Genomic DNA, 14,695 nt, shown 5'->3' with positions numbered 1-14,695 from the left:
GAGTCTTGGTTATTTTTTTTTCTCATTGGTAAATTTTGGGCCTATGTCAGCATTAAATTAGTATATGAAAGTGTCTTACTTGTTAGACTCGCTCAGTAAAGGTTGGTAAATGTTAATATCTTTCTTTCCAAAAGTAAATGTTTAAAAAATCATTGAGAATCATGAGGTTTCCAACAAGATGAGGTAACAAGGCCCAGTAGAAAGGACTTCATCTAGGAGTCATAACACCTTACTTCTGTTTTTAATTTTGCCTCTGACAATTGACATATGTGGACCAAGTCAGTTAATCTCTTCAGGCCTCAGTTTCCCAATTTTCTGAGGTTTAGCCCAGTACTGCTTTACTCATCGCAGAATGCCGTTGTATTTATTACAGGCAATACATTGATTCCAGATTAGGATTTTTAACTCTATCATGCTATCATAGAAGTTTTCTATAAAGAAAGTCAATTGATTCGATATGTGGGTAGTTTGCTGGTTGGTTATATACTAAGATGTAAATAAATAACAAACCTTAGCAGGATTGAATATTCAGGTGCAAGCCTTCTCAAGTGGGGGCAATATCATTTTCTAGGGGCGTTTGAAACACGTGGGTTTGGGGTTTTGGTTTGTCTCCAGGACGGGGCTGCTACTGTCAGCTGGTGTGTGGGAGCAGGTAAACTAAATATTCTGTAAAGCCTGGGACATTCCTGCAGCATGGCTTGTCCCAGCCAGAGTGCTTTGGCATTACCTGTTGAGAAACGCTGTGCTGGAGTGTGAAGGGGGAGAGTAAGAGACAGCACTCTTTTCCCTTTAGGCATTTTCCATCTAGTGGAGAAGTGAGATAGATAAATAATGCACGGTGGGTTATGATAGGGCTGAATTGGATGATATAGACACTTTTTCTACCATGGGAAACCTAAGAAGGACTGTTAGGAAGTGAGGATTTGTATGGGGCCCTAGAGGATGGATGGCACTGGGCGGGGGCAGAGGGAGTACCTTGAGCAGAGACTTGGTCTTTGGAAAAATGAGTGTAGGAAAGTGGGGACAGATGTGAGATTCATTGCACAGAGAGGAGGGACAGAGCACAGGGGTTCAAGGGGAAGGGAGATGACTGACATTTTCGGTCATACCTGTAGGACCATCAGAAATACGGAACACTTTATTCATTTATTTATTTTTTGGCAGAGGGGGAAGGTTTTAAGTTCTTATTTGAAGACGTTAAGTTGGTGGTGGAGCTGGGACAGCGGACAGGCTGAACTCGAGCTCAGTGAGCCTGGAGACAAGTTGGGAGCCGTCAGGTGGTTGTTGAAGCCATGGGATGGGCTGAGATTTTCCAGAGAGAATGAGGTGCAAAGTTAAAGCCCTGGGGAGCTTCATCATTTAAGGGCGAGGGCACAGAAGGAGAAGATCTGTTCAAGAAAATCGAGGAAGAGTAGTGACAAAGTCAGGAAGGGCACCAGGGGACTGTAATGTTATCAAAGCCAAGTAGGGAGACAGTTTGAAAATGTTTATGTGAGAGCAAGTGAGAGCCTGTGCACGTGTGTGTGTGTGTGTGTGTGAGTGTGTATGTGAGATGTGTGATATGTGATGTAGGGAGCAAGTGCCTAGCAGTGTCAGACACTGTAGGAGACGGAGAAGGGACCATGAGAATTTGAATTTGAAATTTAGGCCAATATATTTAAAAGTCCATATTGTAAGTTTTTTGTTTTCACCTCTAGTCCTGTTAACTGATTGCCCTTTTTGGCATAAAAATATGTTTCAATCAAGAGAGAAATTGTAGTTCATACAATCTGAAATAAAACCGCATTCTTCTGTGTTCTTAATGTTCCTTGTAGGCTACGGTCTCTGTGCAGCCAAAGCTCAGTACCCCATTGCTGATTTGGTAAAGATGCTCTCCGAACAGGGCAAAAAAGTCAGGTAAGTGCTTGCAGTTCGTGTGTTAAAGGAAAGGAAAATAGATGACCTCCTTTCCCTCCTTTCGGTGACTGTTTCTTCAAGTGGAGTTTTACCTGTGAATACTAGGTAGAGAAACTATTATAAGTTGTAAAAGACTCTATTCTAGCCTTAGGCTTACCTGTTAGTCGTCGCTATCTCTGATAGCCTCGAACCTAAATATAGTCTCATTTTAGAAAAGGAAATTTTATTGTACTAAATTCCAGGATAGTTATCAGTAGGGAAAAAGAGAAACCTGGTTTCTCTGTGGTTTGATTTGGGGAAGGAGGTCAAGCAAGGCATCTGAATCACGTCAAGTTGTGTCTTTTTGGTGTCTGTTGTTTACACTGAAGAAAAACATCTCAAACGAGTGGTCTCTGAAGGGTGAGACCCGGTGGTGAAACTGTGGCTGGTTAATAGTTGACTGATAAAGCTCTCACACTCAGGCTGGAAAAGACTGCAGAAAAATTTCTTTTCCTATATATAAAATAGGTAATCAATAAAGCCATACACTTTTTGAATTGTGAATTAGAATGGCAGCTGTTCCTGCTACTTGCCATTTGGGCACTGGACTCTGCTCTTGGGCGGATATTAAGCAGAATGGCAAAGTCAAGGACTCTGCATTTCTAGATTATTCCCCATGACCTTGGATAAAGCGTTTTGTGGGGTGTAAAAATGGGGCGGGGGGTGATGAACCCTTGCAGTACTTTGCGTCTGTTCTGCGCACCTTTGGATCCACGTTCTGGAACTCCGCTGTTAGGAAGCAGCGAAGAAGGGACCGTCTGGAGTTGTCCCTGGAGCATAGCTGCTTCGTGTTGCGTGGGGAGACGGATTCCCTAGCAGTTTCACTGACACGGTACTGTAAGTCAGAGCGGCAAGATAACTCTCTTGTTAAATACAATTAGTTTGTTCACCAGGATGTTAATGTATGTTGACAAAACAGTTAATGTCTGTTAATAAAAATTCCTTTGAGCTGTCAATCTTACACTTTTGTCTGGAGGCAGATGATAAGAAAATAAGCCACAGTGTGCCTAGAACTAGTCAGACTATCTGTGCCAGACTGGATGCAGAGTCCTATAATCTTCAGCTTGAATGTCCCAACTGTTAATAGCGGTAAAAGAGACTTAGATGATGAAATCAGAGGGTTATCTAAAATATTTTAGTGTCAGCTACATTTTATTTCTTCCTTTCTTCTCACCCTTTTTTTTCCTTCTTCAGTCCTTTTCTTGCTCTTGACCTATATAGTGAGTCTGTGCTTTTCAAATACACAGAATCAAGATACTGTTTCATGATAGGACCATCGTTTCTGTGATGTAGACAGTTTCCACGTTTGGTAAAATCTTAGATGAATTGAAGATAGAAAATGAGAAAAGGCATCCTCTTTGTTTTCTAATTTTCACATAAAAGGTCTCATTTTCATAACTTATTCCTGTTTTCATAGAGGGTGTTAAACAGTGCTTCCCTTTTAGTCGTAGTCTTGCCACTTAAAGCATTTGCAGACCTGCAAGTGGAAAGGATGTGTTACAGAATCTTTCATGATTTTCCTAAAAAGAAATTGTTTCTCTTTATTCAATCCACATGTGAAAAATTCTAATGTATTAGTAATGCCTTCTATCACCATATAACTGTTTAGGAGATGAGTGGCAATCATAATAAAACAGAGAAAGATGGCTTTCATGTCTTAGTTATCCTTAGGGAGGGGAATGATTAATTTGACATACCTCTCTTATTACCCACTGGTCAGTCCAGGTTGTGGGTGCAGGTTGAGCAGCTTGACGGAAGGCAGGATGTGAAAGGAAAGGAATTAAGAGGGAAGGAAAAAAATCATCTGAAAAAAAAAGGGATAAGACAAATGAAATTTTAGTTTCTGACCTGATTAAAATTTGAATTTTATCCATGAGGACATAATATAAACTGCTGTTTTAAGAGGAGGATTTCTGTCCCCCTCATTGGAAAAGTAATTATTTGACTTAAGATTTATAGCAGATATTTAATTAAACATATATGAAGAGTTTCTCAGTTATAATTTGTTTTTTATTGAAGTAATTCTGTGGCCAGAGCATCAGGCTTTTCATGAGAGCTTTTGTTTCATATAATCGTCATCGATTTTTCAAATAAGTTATGAATAATAAATTTATTAATAATTTATTATGTAGGATCAGAATAAAATTATTGGTCAGCCTAATCTCTACTTGTGAGTTAGGAAGAGTAAGCCATTTATACTGATCTATTTCATATTAAAGATGAAATATATATTAATATGTCCAAGGGTTTTATTTGACTATAATATGTTGAATTTTCAACATGGGCTTTGTAATCAGTTATGTAAATCTCACATTTGAATTAAATGGAAGAGAACTATTCTTGCTAACATGATGAGAGTATATTATCATATTTTTCCTTCCTAGTGTCCGTGTGGGATTTTTTTTTTTTTTTAAAGGGAATATAGCAACTTTGTTGATTTTGCTTTATTTGTGTCATCTTTCCATAGGAGAGATGCAGATTTTCTTTATGAAGTTAGGACTGTGTATATACATGGATGTTAGCTTTTTCTTAAGAGGCAAATGTCTGTTTGAACAAGAGATGGCTGCAGCGGTTACCTCGTATTTTAATGAAATAAATCTGTATTTACAGTTTGTGGTAATTTAGTCCTTTCATCACTCTGTGGAGCTCCCACGGTGTTCATTGAGCACAGCTGCCGGGCCTCTGCTGTTAGTAGATCTTTGTGCCTCCGGACCCCAGCATGCCCAGCATCCAGATGTGGTGACATATTAGCACACATTCCGCATGGAAACGTGCCAGTGTGGACATACGATTGCCATCAATTAGTTATGCCCAAGTGGTGCCAAGAAAAATTGCATCTGTCCTACAGTCTGTCTGGCTTCATAGCCCATGGTTGATTTAAAGACACTCCTGTTTTCCTTTACTCTGGCCATAGTCCTAACATGCTCACAGAGAGTTGAGATTATCTAGTGAAGCACATGACATTTCATGACAAGAGCTCATTTCAGAATGTCATGGAAGTTCACTGACTTAGCTGTTCTTTAGTGGCCAGGATATTGTTGCTTCCCGGGCACCCAGAACACCTAATTTATGCTTGATCTCTGAAAGCATTTTATTACAAAAATCTTACGATACAAGAGCACAGACATTTTTTTCTCTTTGTTTCCCAGTCTTTGGATCGATGTGATAGGCTTTTCATTGTAAAGCTGAGATAATCTTTCCAAGGAATAATTCTTAGAAAGAGGTATATATGTTTTTCTTTTTGCAGTTAATCACTGCTTGATTTTCTTTGTATAAAGGCATTATTGCTTTTAAATTTATGAAACCACCTTTCAACTTCTTTGATCGACTAACTGATGTTATATATTGCTTTCATGTTAATGTTCAACTCTATCTTTCTATTAATAATTTATTGATAGAGACTTATTACTAGGTACTGAGAATACAAGAATGTGTAAGCCCCAGTTCCCACTCTCAAAAGTTTATAGATATAAAGAGAACAAATTGATCAACAAATGAATCAGTGAATGAATTCCATTTAATGTGATAGTATGCTAAGAAGAGTAGAGTAGAAGGAAGGTAGGAATGCAAAAGAGAAGAGTAGATAAGTGTCCGGGGGATATTTTAAACTTTTTATACTACTCATGACATTTTTTTTGCAGGTTTTAAAAAATAAATATTTACTTTTTCATCCTCTGTCTAAACACATCTAGCTGCCAGTGGTATTTGCAGTTTAATAGTGTTTTACAGTCTTGTGTGACCTGGCTATAAGTTTAAATATATGTTATTTTTACTAGGAAACCCATTCTTTGGAGACAGTTGAAGATGAAATATTTTGTTGATCTAACTGGATTTTCCTGTTTTTCATGGATTAAATGTAATCTAAATAAACAGGAGTTCAGCCGTCTTGGATTTTGTTATGTTTTGGGGTACGGGAAGAGCTAGGACATGCAAATTTATCAAGTAATAAAGGTACATGCGTCTGACAGTAGAAGTTAGGCCAGATAAAAGATCCAGTGTAGTAGTTAAATAAAGAAATAGATATTATTTATGAGTTTCTTACCAGCTTTGCAATACTTTCTTATCAACCATGACTGTTCATGTTAATGACAATTCACTGTATGAATAATTATATAGTACTTTGTGCCAGGCACTGTTCTAGGTCCTGAGAATACATCAGTGAATACAAAGATCAAAAATCCTGACCCTGTGGAGTTTTACATTTGCTGGGAACTTAGATAATAGGTGTTAAGATATTCTGAATTGAGGACGCTTATAACCTCATTGTGTTTCCAATTCAGATGCTAGTTGAAATGATGAAGAACAGCAAGAGCCTAGGTCATTATATCTGAGTTTCAGAGTTACAGCTGGCACTATTTGGTGAGGAGTTAGCCAGTGCTTCTGGTTTTCTGAAAGAATACGGTGTGTTTCTTTGCACTGAGCCTGCCTTCTTGTAAAACATGGTGACAGGTGGGTGGGTGTGATGGGAGTTATTTGTGTAATTAGTCAAATGAGTGAAACTTTTGGTAGAAGAGAGGAAAGCTAAAGAGTACATGTGTATTCACTTACATCTCTATATTCAATCTATGGTATAAAATTGCCAGTAATCCCTCAGAGCAAAATATGTATTTTAACATCTTTATTGGAGTATAATTGCTTTAAAATGGTGTGTTAGTTTCTGCTGTATAACAAAGTGAATCAGCTATACATATACATATATCCCCATATCCCCTCCCTCTTGCGTCTCCCTCCCACCCTCCCTACCCCACCCCTCTAGGTGGTCACAAAGCACCGAGCTGATCTCCCTGTGCTATGTGGCTGCTTCCCACTAGCTATCTATTTTACATTTGGTAGTGTATATATGTCCATGCCACTCTCTCACTTCGTCCCAGCTTACTCTTCCCTCTCCCCGTGTCCTCAAGTCCGTTCTCTACGTCTGCGTCTTTATATCTGTCCTGCCCCTAGGTTCTTCAGAACCATTTTTTTTTCTTTTTTTTAGATTCCATGTATCTGTGTTAGCATACGGTATTTGTTTTTCTCTTTCTGATCTCATTTTATTGATTTGAGTCCTCTCTCTCTTTTTCTTGATGAGTCTGGCTAAAGGTTTATCAATTTCGTTTATATTCTCAGAGAACCAGCTTTTAGTTTTATTGATCTTTGCTATTGTTTTCTTTCTTTCTATTTCATTTATTTCTGCTCTGATCTTTATGATTTCTTTCCTTCTACTAACCTTGGGTTTTGTTTGTTCTTCTTTCTCTAGTTCCTTTAGGTGTAAAGTTAGATTGTTTATTTGAGATTTTTCTCGATTCTTGAGGTAGGCTTGTATTGCTGTGTACTTCTCTCTTAGAACTGCTTTTGCTGCATCCCACAGGTTTTGGATCATCGTGTTTTGGTTGTTTTTTGTCTCTAGGTATTTTTTGATTTCCTCTTTGGTTTCTTCAGTGATCTCTTGGTTACTTAGTAACGTATTGTTTAGCCGCAATATGTTTGTGATGTTTTTTTCCCCCTGGAATTGATTTCTAATCTCATAGCATTGTGGTTGGAAAAGATGCTTGATATGATTTGAATTTTCTTAAATTTACCAAGGCTTGATTTGTGACCCAAGATGTAATCTATACTGGAGAGTGTTCCATGTGCACTCAAGAGGAAAGTGTAATCTGCTGTTTTTGGATGGAATGTCCTATAAATATCAATTAAATCTATCTGATATATTTTGTCATTTAAAGCTTGTATTTCCTTATTAATTTTCTGTCTGGATGATCTGTCCATTGGTGAAGTGAGGTGTTAAAATCCCCCACTATTATTGTGTTACTGTCGATTTTCTCTTTTACAGCTGTTAGCATTTGCCTTATGTATTGAGGTGCTCCTATGTTGGGTGCATATGTATTTATAATTGTTATATCTTCTTCTTGGATTGATCTCTTGATCATTATGTCATGTCCTTCCTTGTCTTTTGTAACATTATTTTAAAGTCTATTTTGTCTGATATGAGACTTGCTACTCCAGCTTTCTTTTGATTTCCATTTGCATGGAATATCTTTTTCCATCCCCTCACTTTCAGTCTGTATGTGTCTCTGGGGTCTGAAGTGGGTCTCTTGTAGACAGCATATAGATGGGTCTTGTTTTTGTTTCCATTCAGCGAACCTGTGTCTTTTGGTTGGAGCATTTAATCCATTCACATTTAAGGTAATTATCGATATGTATGTTCCTGTGACCATTTACTTAATTGTTTTGGGTTTGTTTTTGTAGGTCCTTTTCTTCTCTTGTGTTTCCCACTTAGAGAAGTTCCTTTAGCATTTGTTGTAGAGCTGGTTTGGTGGTGCTGAATTCTCTTAGCTTTTGCTTGTCTGTAAAGCTTAAATTTTCTCCATTGACTCTGAGTGAGATCTTTGCCGGGTAGAGTAATCTTGGTTTTAGTTTCTTCTCTTTCATCACTTTATATATCATGCCACTCCCCTCTGGCTTGTAGAGTTTCTGCTGAGAAATCAGCTGTTAACCTTATGGGAGTTCCCTTGTATGTTATTTGTCGTTTTTCCCTTGTTGCTTTTAATAATTTATCTTTGTCTTTAATTTTTGTCAATTTCATTTCTATGTGTCTCGGTGTCTTTCTCCTTGGGTTTATCCTGCCTGGGACTCTCTGCACTTCCTGGACTTGGGTGGCTGTTTCCTTTCCCGTGTTAGGGAAGTTTTCGACTATAATCTCTTCAAACATTTTCTTGCGTCCTTTCTTCCTCTCTTCTCCTTCTGGGACCCCTATAATGTGAATGTTGGTGCATTTAATGTTGTTCCAGAGGTCTCTTAGGCTGTCTTCATTTCTTTTCATTCTTTTTTCTTTATTCTGTTCCACAGCAGTGAATTCCACCGTTCTGTCTTCCAGGTCATTTATCTGTGCTTCTGCCTCAGTTATTCTGCTGTTGATGTATTTTTCATTTCAGTTATTGTATTGTTCATCTCTGTTTGTTTGTTCTTTAATTCTTCTAGGTCTTTGTTAAACATTTCTCGTATCTTCTCGATCTTTGCCTCCATTCTTTTTCCGAGGTCCTGGATCATCTTCACTATCATTATTCTGAATTCTTTTTCTGGAAGGTTGCCCATCTCTACTTCATTTAGTTGTTTTTCTGTGGTTTTATCTTATTCCTTCATTTGGTACGTAGTCCTCTGCCTTTTCATCTTGTCTGTCTTTCTGTGAATGTGGTTTTTGTTCCACAGGCTGCAGGATGGTAGTTCTTGCTTCTGCTGTCTGCCCTCTGGTGGATGAGGCTGTCTTAGAGGCTTGTGCAAGCCTCTTGATGGGAGGGACTGATGGTGGGTAGAGCTGGGTGTTGCTCTGGTGGGTGGAGCTCAGTAAAACTTTAATCCGCTTGACTGCTGATGAGTGGGGCTGTGTTCCCTCCCTGTTGGTTGTTTGGCCTGAGGCAACCCAGCTGTGGTGCCTACCAGCTGTCTGGTGGGGCTAATGGCAGACTCTGGGAGGGCCCATGCCAAGGAGTACTTCCCAGAACTTCTGTTGTCAGTGTCCTTGTCCCACAGTGAGCCACAGCCACTCTCTGCCTCTGCAGGAGACCCTCCAACACTAGCAGGTAGGTCTGGTTCAGTCTCCTATGGGGTCACTGCTCCTTCCCCTGGGTCCTGATGCGCATACTACTTTGTGTGTGCCCTCCAAGAGTGGAGTCTCTGCTCCCCCCAGTCCTGTCCAGGTTCTGCAGTCAAATACTGCTAGCCTTCCAAGGCTGATTCTCTGGGAATTCCTCCTCCTGTTGCTGGACTCCCAGGTTGGGAAGCCTGATGTGGGGCTCAGAACCTTCAGTGGGTGGACTTCTGTGGTATAAGTGTTCTCCAGTTTGTGAGTCACCCACCCAGCAGTTACAGCATTTGATTTTATTGAGATTGCGCCCCCCTTACTGTCTCATTGTGGCTTCTCCTTTGTCTTTGGATGTGGGGTGTCTGTTTTGGTTAGTTTCAGTGTCTTCCTGTCGATGAGTGTTCAGCAGTTAGTTGTGATTCTGGTGCTCTCGCAAGAGGGAGTGAGTACACGTTCTTCTACTCTGCCTTTTTGAACCAATCTAGGAAACAGTACATTTTTACCTTAATAGTATCTATAGAAGGGTTAAACGTGGCCTTTTGAAATTTGACACTATTCGACACTTGAATATTAACTGCGACCAATGTGTGCGCTGTTGGCAATTATTGGCCTCAGTCTATATTGACAATATAATTTCTCTAGTTTTTTTTTGTGTAGTTGCAAGTACAAAGAATTTCTGGCTTTCGTTGGACCATATTGATACTTAGTGGAATTTCAAGGTAAAAATTAGAAAATTAATTCAGAAATGTTGATAACAAACCAGATTTGTTTTAGTGTAAAAATTTGTGGGTTTTTTTTTTAATGTAAATGATCATTAAAAATGTGCATTTATTTGAGCAATACAGATGAGCATTTATATCACAAAATGTATTTCAATAGACTATTATAGTTTCAGGTTACATTTATTAAGGGCTTATGTATGCCAGGCAGTGGTCTAAAGTATAAAAAGCTCTTTACATGAACTGTCTCCCTTAAATCTCACAATAATCCTCTGAAGAGGCTTTATTATGAATCCCATTGTACACATGAGGAAAGTGAGGCACACGGGTAAATTGTCCAAATGTTTTGAACGCAGGCAGTGGCACTCTAGAGCTTTTAACTGCTACTCTTTACTACTTCCCTGAAATCTTTCTCTAAAAAGAGATGATAGAAAGTTTGAGTCAGTGTACTTCGTTGGGCACACTATGTTCCTTAAAACCCTTTCTGGGCTTCTCTGGTGGCGCAGTGGTTGAGAGTCTGCCTGCCGATGCAGGGGGAAGCGGGTTTGTGCCCCGGTCCCGGAAGATCCCACATGCCGCGGAGCGGCTGAGCCCGTGAGCCATGGCCGCTGAGCCTGCGCGTCCGGAGCCTGTGCTCCGCAACGGGAGAGGCCACAACAGTGAGAGGCCCGTGTACCAAAAAAAAAACCCTTTCCTTCCCTCCCTTTATTTGAGTCGCTCTAATAGAGTGCCAGGTACTGGGGGAACTGATAAATAAGACACAGTTCCTATTCCCAAGTTGCTCCCAGTTTGGAGAGCACAGTCTTCAGCCAGTTCCTATGCTGCAGTGCATCGTAAGGAGGAGGAGCATAAAGGAAGAATTCTGGGAGCATGGAGGATTTTTCCGTGATCGCGTTTTAGTAGTTATTCCCCTTCTGTAGCATTACGTTATGGACAAGGACAGCTGATCCTGTTTTGTGAAGCATGTATACAATAAAGATAATTTTCATGGTTCATGGGGAAGAACCAAAAGGCTGGTAGGCTTTGCACTTTGGAATTCTGGATATTCTTCATGTGGTGATGGAATGTTGATGAGCTTTGGCCCTTAGTTCCTGGCATTTGCTGGTCATGGGCAACCAATGTCCGATATAATTAACTTTAATCCATACTTTGAAGATTAGCCAGTTGCATGGGCCAGAATTGTTGTAAATTCACATGGGCTCATCAGCCTGCACATACATATTTCTCCAAATTTAGTGTGTTCTGTCATTTCTCTCAAAACATTGGCATTCTCTTGGAATCGCCTGGCATGTGTTTCTTTCCAACTTTAGATTCTTAAAGTTTACTATAACAGATTATTATGCAAACAGATATAAAGTGATGTGTCCTTTGGGATATTCAGCATAACATGTTAGTTAGCTTTATGATTGTTTACCCTTCACAACTAGCTCAACAGAAACATTGTCTTTCTGCAGTCTGCAGCTAATCAAATATTACAATAATAACAAATACATTTGGAGGTCTTTAATTTCTAATTTGGACCAAGACACCTCAGTTAAAGCATAAAGATGATTGCCAGATGGAATAATTTAAAGATAAGCAAAGGCAGCATTAAAAACAAATAAATAAATTAAAATTTTTTTAAATTACTGGAATCAAGGAGGGATACAGAATTGAAATATAAAAGTAAACCACAAAGTGTGTATTGGTTTACTCAGCTAAATTAGAATCTCTGGTTCATGGAATTTTAGGACTGGAAAGGGAGTTTGTGGTAGGCTGAATAATGGCCCTTAAGATACCCACCTCCGAAACCCCCAAACCTGTGAATATGTTACCTTATATGGCAAAAGAAACTTTGTAGATTCAGTGAAGATTCTGAGCTGGAGAGATGATTCTGAATTATTTGGGTGGGCCCATGTAATCACTAGGGTTCTTACAAGAGCGAGGAAGGAGGGTCAGAATCAGAGAAGGAGGTGTGACAATGGAAGCAGAAGTCAGAGTGATGTAGCCTCAAGCCACGGAATGGGGGCCTCCAGAAGCTGGAAAAGACAAGGGACGGATTTTCTCCTAGAGCCTCTGAGAGAAGCGCAGCCCTGCCAACACCTTGATTTTTTAGCACAGAGAAACTGATTTTGGATGTCAGACCTCTATAATCAATTTGTGTTGTTTTAAGCTACTACAATTGTGGTGATTTGCTATATCAGCAATAGGAAGCTAGTACAGACCTTAAATGTCATGTTAGCACAGTGACTCTTAGTCTTTCTTAAGCCTCACCAATCAGGTTTTGGGGAGAGGAAGGGACCTGGGGGAAACAGGAAGCACTTATTGATGCTCAGGATTGGGAAATTAGGAGAAATTTTTTTTTTTAATTTTATTTATTTATTTATTTATTGCGGTACGCGGGCCTCTCACCGCTGTGGCCTCTCCCGTTGCGGAGCACAGGCTCCGAACGCGCAGGCTCAGTGGCCGTGGCTCACGGGACCAGCCGCTCCGCGGCATGTGGGATCTTCCCGGACCGGGGCACAAACCCGTGTCCCCTGCATCAGCAGGCGGACTCTCAACCACTGCCACCAGGGAAGCCCTAGGAGAAATTTTTGGTGTCCAAGATTTACTATGAAGATCTCAAAAGAGCACATTCATTGCAGTTAGTAGTATAGGACTGAGGTAGAGCAATGTCTTGCAGTTGTTCTGGGAATCCTCAGTTCCACCAAAGCTGCTGCTCTCTCTTACTAGTAGTTTTTATCCCTCCTCCTCCTCCCATGAATGAAGAGCTGTCTCAGCTATCATAACTGCCTTGACTATGTCCACTGCCAGCCAACCATCCTTTACATTTATTTGTCAAATCCCCTTGAATCCATTTTGTACTGAATTGGTGGTTTGTGTGTCAGCTCAGATTAATGAACCTGTCTCTGCCTGATCCACAGAAAAGCCTGAAACTTTCCCTAACTAGGAAATTTGTTCTAATTGTTGACAGGAAGTATTTTTTTTAAGTTAATTGCAACTCTTTCTCTTGCATTTGAAGACTGTTTTCTTTTCTTCTGTTTAACGAAAATGAGGAATATTTGGTCAACTTCTGTTTTATTTGGTCTGCTTGAAAATCAGTTTTGCCTTTCTTTTTCTAGCCAATTTATCTTTTTTCACTTAGAGCATGTTATTTTCTAGGTTGTTAGGTATTTTGTGTTTCTCTGGAAACTTATCCAAGTGCCCTCTGATCCTTTTAAGCTGCAACTCCCTGAACTAAATCTAGTTATTTAGTTTTATCATTGGATCTAGTCAGTGGTAGAAGATAGAGTACCTTTTCCTGATGTGCGAAAACAACTCTGCATTAATTTTGAATGTTGACTTGAAATTGACAGTTGAAATACAGATTGGCATTAACTTTGAATACAAATCAGCTGATTAGTGCAATTTGATATGTTAACTATATTACTAAGAACCTCCATAATGTGAAATGACCTTTTCAAACTAAAATTTTTGATTTTAAGATGTGTTCTTTTGGAAATTATTTTGTTTCATCGTTATTAAAAAATAATGACACATGAGGGTCCCTGAATTTAATTATAGAACCTCTGCCTTTTCATCTTGTCTGTCTTTCTGTGAATGTGGTTTTTGTTCCACAGGCTGCAGGATTGTAGTTCTTCTTGCTTCTGCTGTCTGCCCTCTGGTGGATGAGGCTCTCTAAGAGGCTTGTGCCAGTTTCCTGATGGGAGGGGCTCGTGGTGGGTAGAGCTGGCTGTTGCTCCCACTTGATATTTAAAGAACATAAAGTTAAAATATTCTGTACACCAAATACTTTGTGTATACCCAACAGTGCCTTAAAATACATAAAAAATTAGTTTCAATTTAAGTTCTTCTTGGCTGAGATTTGGTTTGTTAATCTTGGTAATTTATTTTATTAGGTATTATAAGGAACTGTTAGCTGGGGAGAAAAAGAAATACAGACTCTGCCCACTTAACCAAATGCCCATTGAGCAAAGTATCCAGACGTTCTAACAACTACTTATTATTGATCAATTTCAATAAAGTAGCTGTCAGAGAAAGCACTGAAAGTCTTTACTGATTTTTGTTTTCTTTCTCTGTTGCGCTCTCTTTAAGACCTTGCAAAATCCTGCTCCTCATTCAAGCTTTACTCCTTAGACTGAGCATGTGCTGCTGCTGATTTTTATCTGAACCAAACTTTATTATGATGGTGGCAAAATGGTGGTCTTATAACCCCACTACATTTATCAGTTGATGGTCTACCACTATAGGGGAGAGTGTTCCCACCCTCCCTTCCTTCCTTTCATCCTTTCCTTATTGACTTATGAATCTGTTATTGGTCTTGACTCATGAATTCCCACTTTCCATAGTGGGTTATAATCCATGACTATCCTTATTTATTTATTTTAAATTTATTTATTTATGGCGGTACGTGGGCCTCTCACTGCTGTGGCCCCTCCCGTTGCACAGCACAGGCTCCGGACGCGCAGGCTCAGCGTCCATGGCTCACGGGCCCAGCCGC

The 14,695-nt window shown here is 39.6% G+C and overlaps 1 protein-coding gene across 8 annotated transcripts in view; it reads left to right on the top strand.

Annotated features, from left to right (window-relative positions):
• The window catches only part of NNT (nicotinamide nucleotide transhydrogenase), a 92,724-nt gene that overhangs the window by 68,116 nt on the left and 9,913 nt on the right, over positions 1–14,695 (top strand). For all 8 annotated transcript variants that reach the window (XM_027101146.1, XM_027101154.1, XM_027101153.1 and 5 more), the window contains one exon: positions 1,815–1,896. In XM_027101146.1, the coding sequence (XP_026956947.1) occupies positions 1,815–1,896 (82 nt within the window). The remainder of the gene's footprint in view (positions 1–1,814; positions 1,897–14,695) is intronic.

The sequence above is a fragment of the Aethalodelphis obliquidens genome, unplaced genomic scaffold (genome assembly GCF_003676395.1).
Source record: "Aethalodelphis obliquidens isolate GAN/ISIS:26980383/991018 unplaced genomic scaffold, ASM367639v1 scaffold4, whole genome shotgun sequence".
In the NCBI taxonomy this organism is placed as follows: domain Eukaryota; kingdom Metazoa; phylum Chordata; class Mammalia; order Artiodactyla; family Delphinidae; genus Aethalodelphis; species Aethalodelphis obliquidens.
This window is presented reverse-complemented; position numbering and strand designations above follow the sequence as displayed.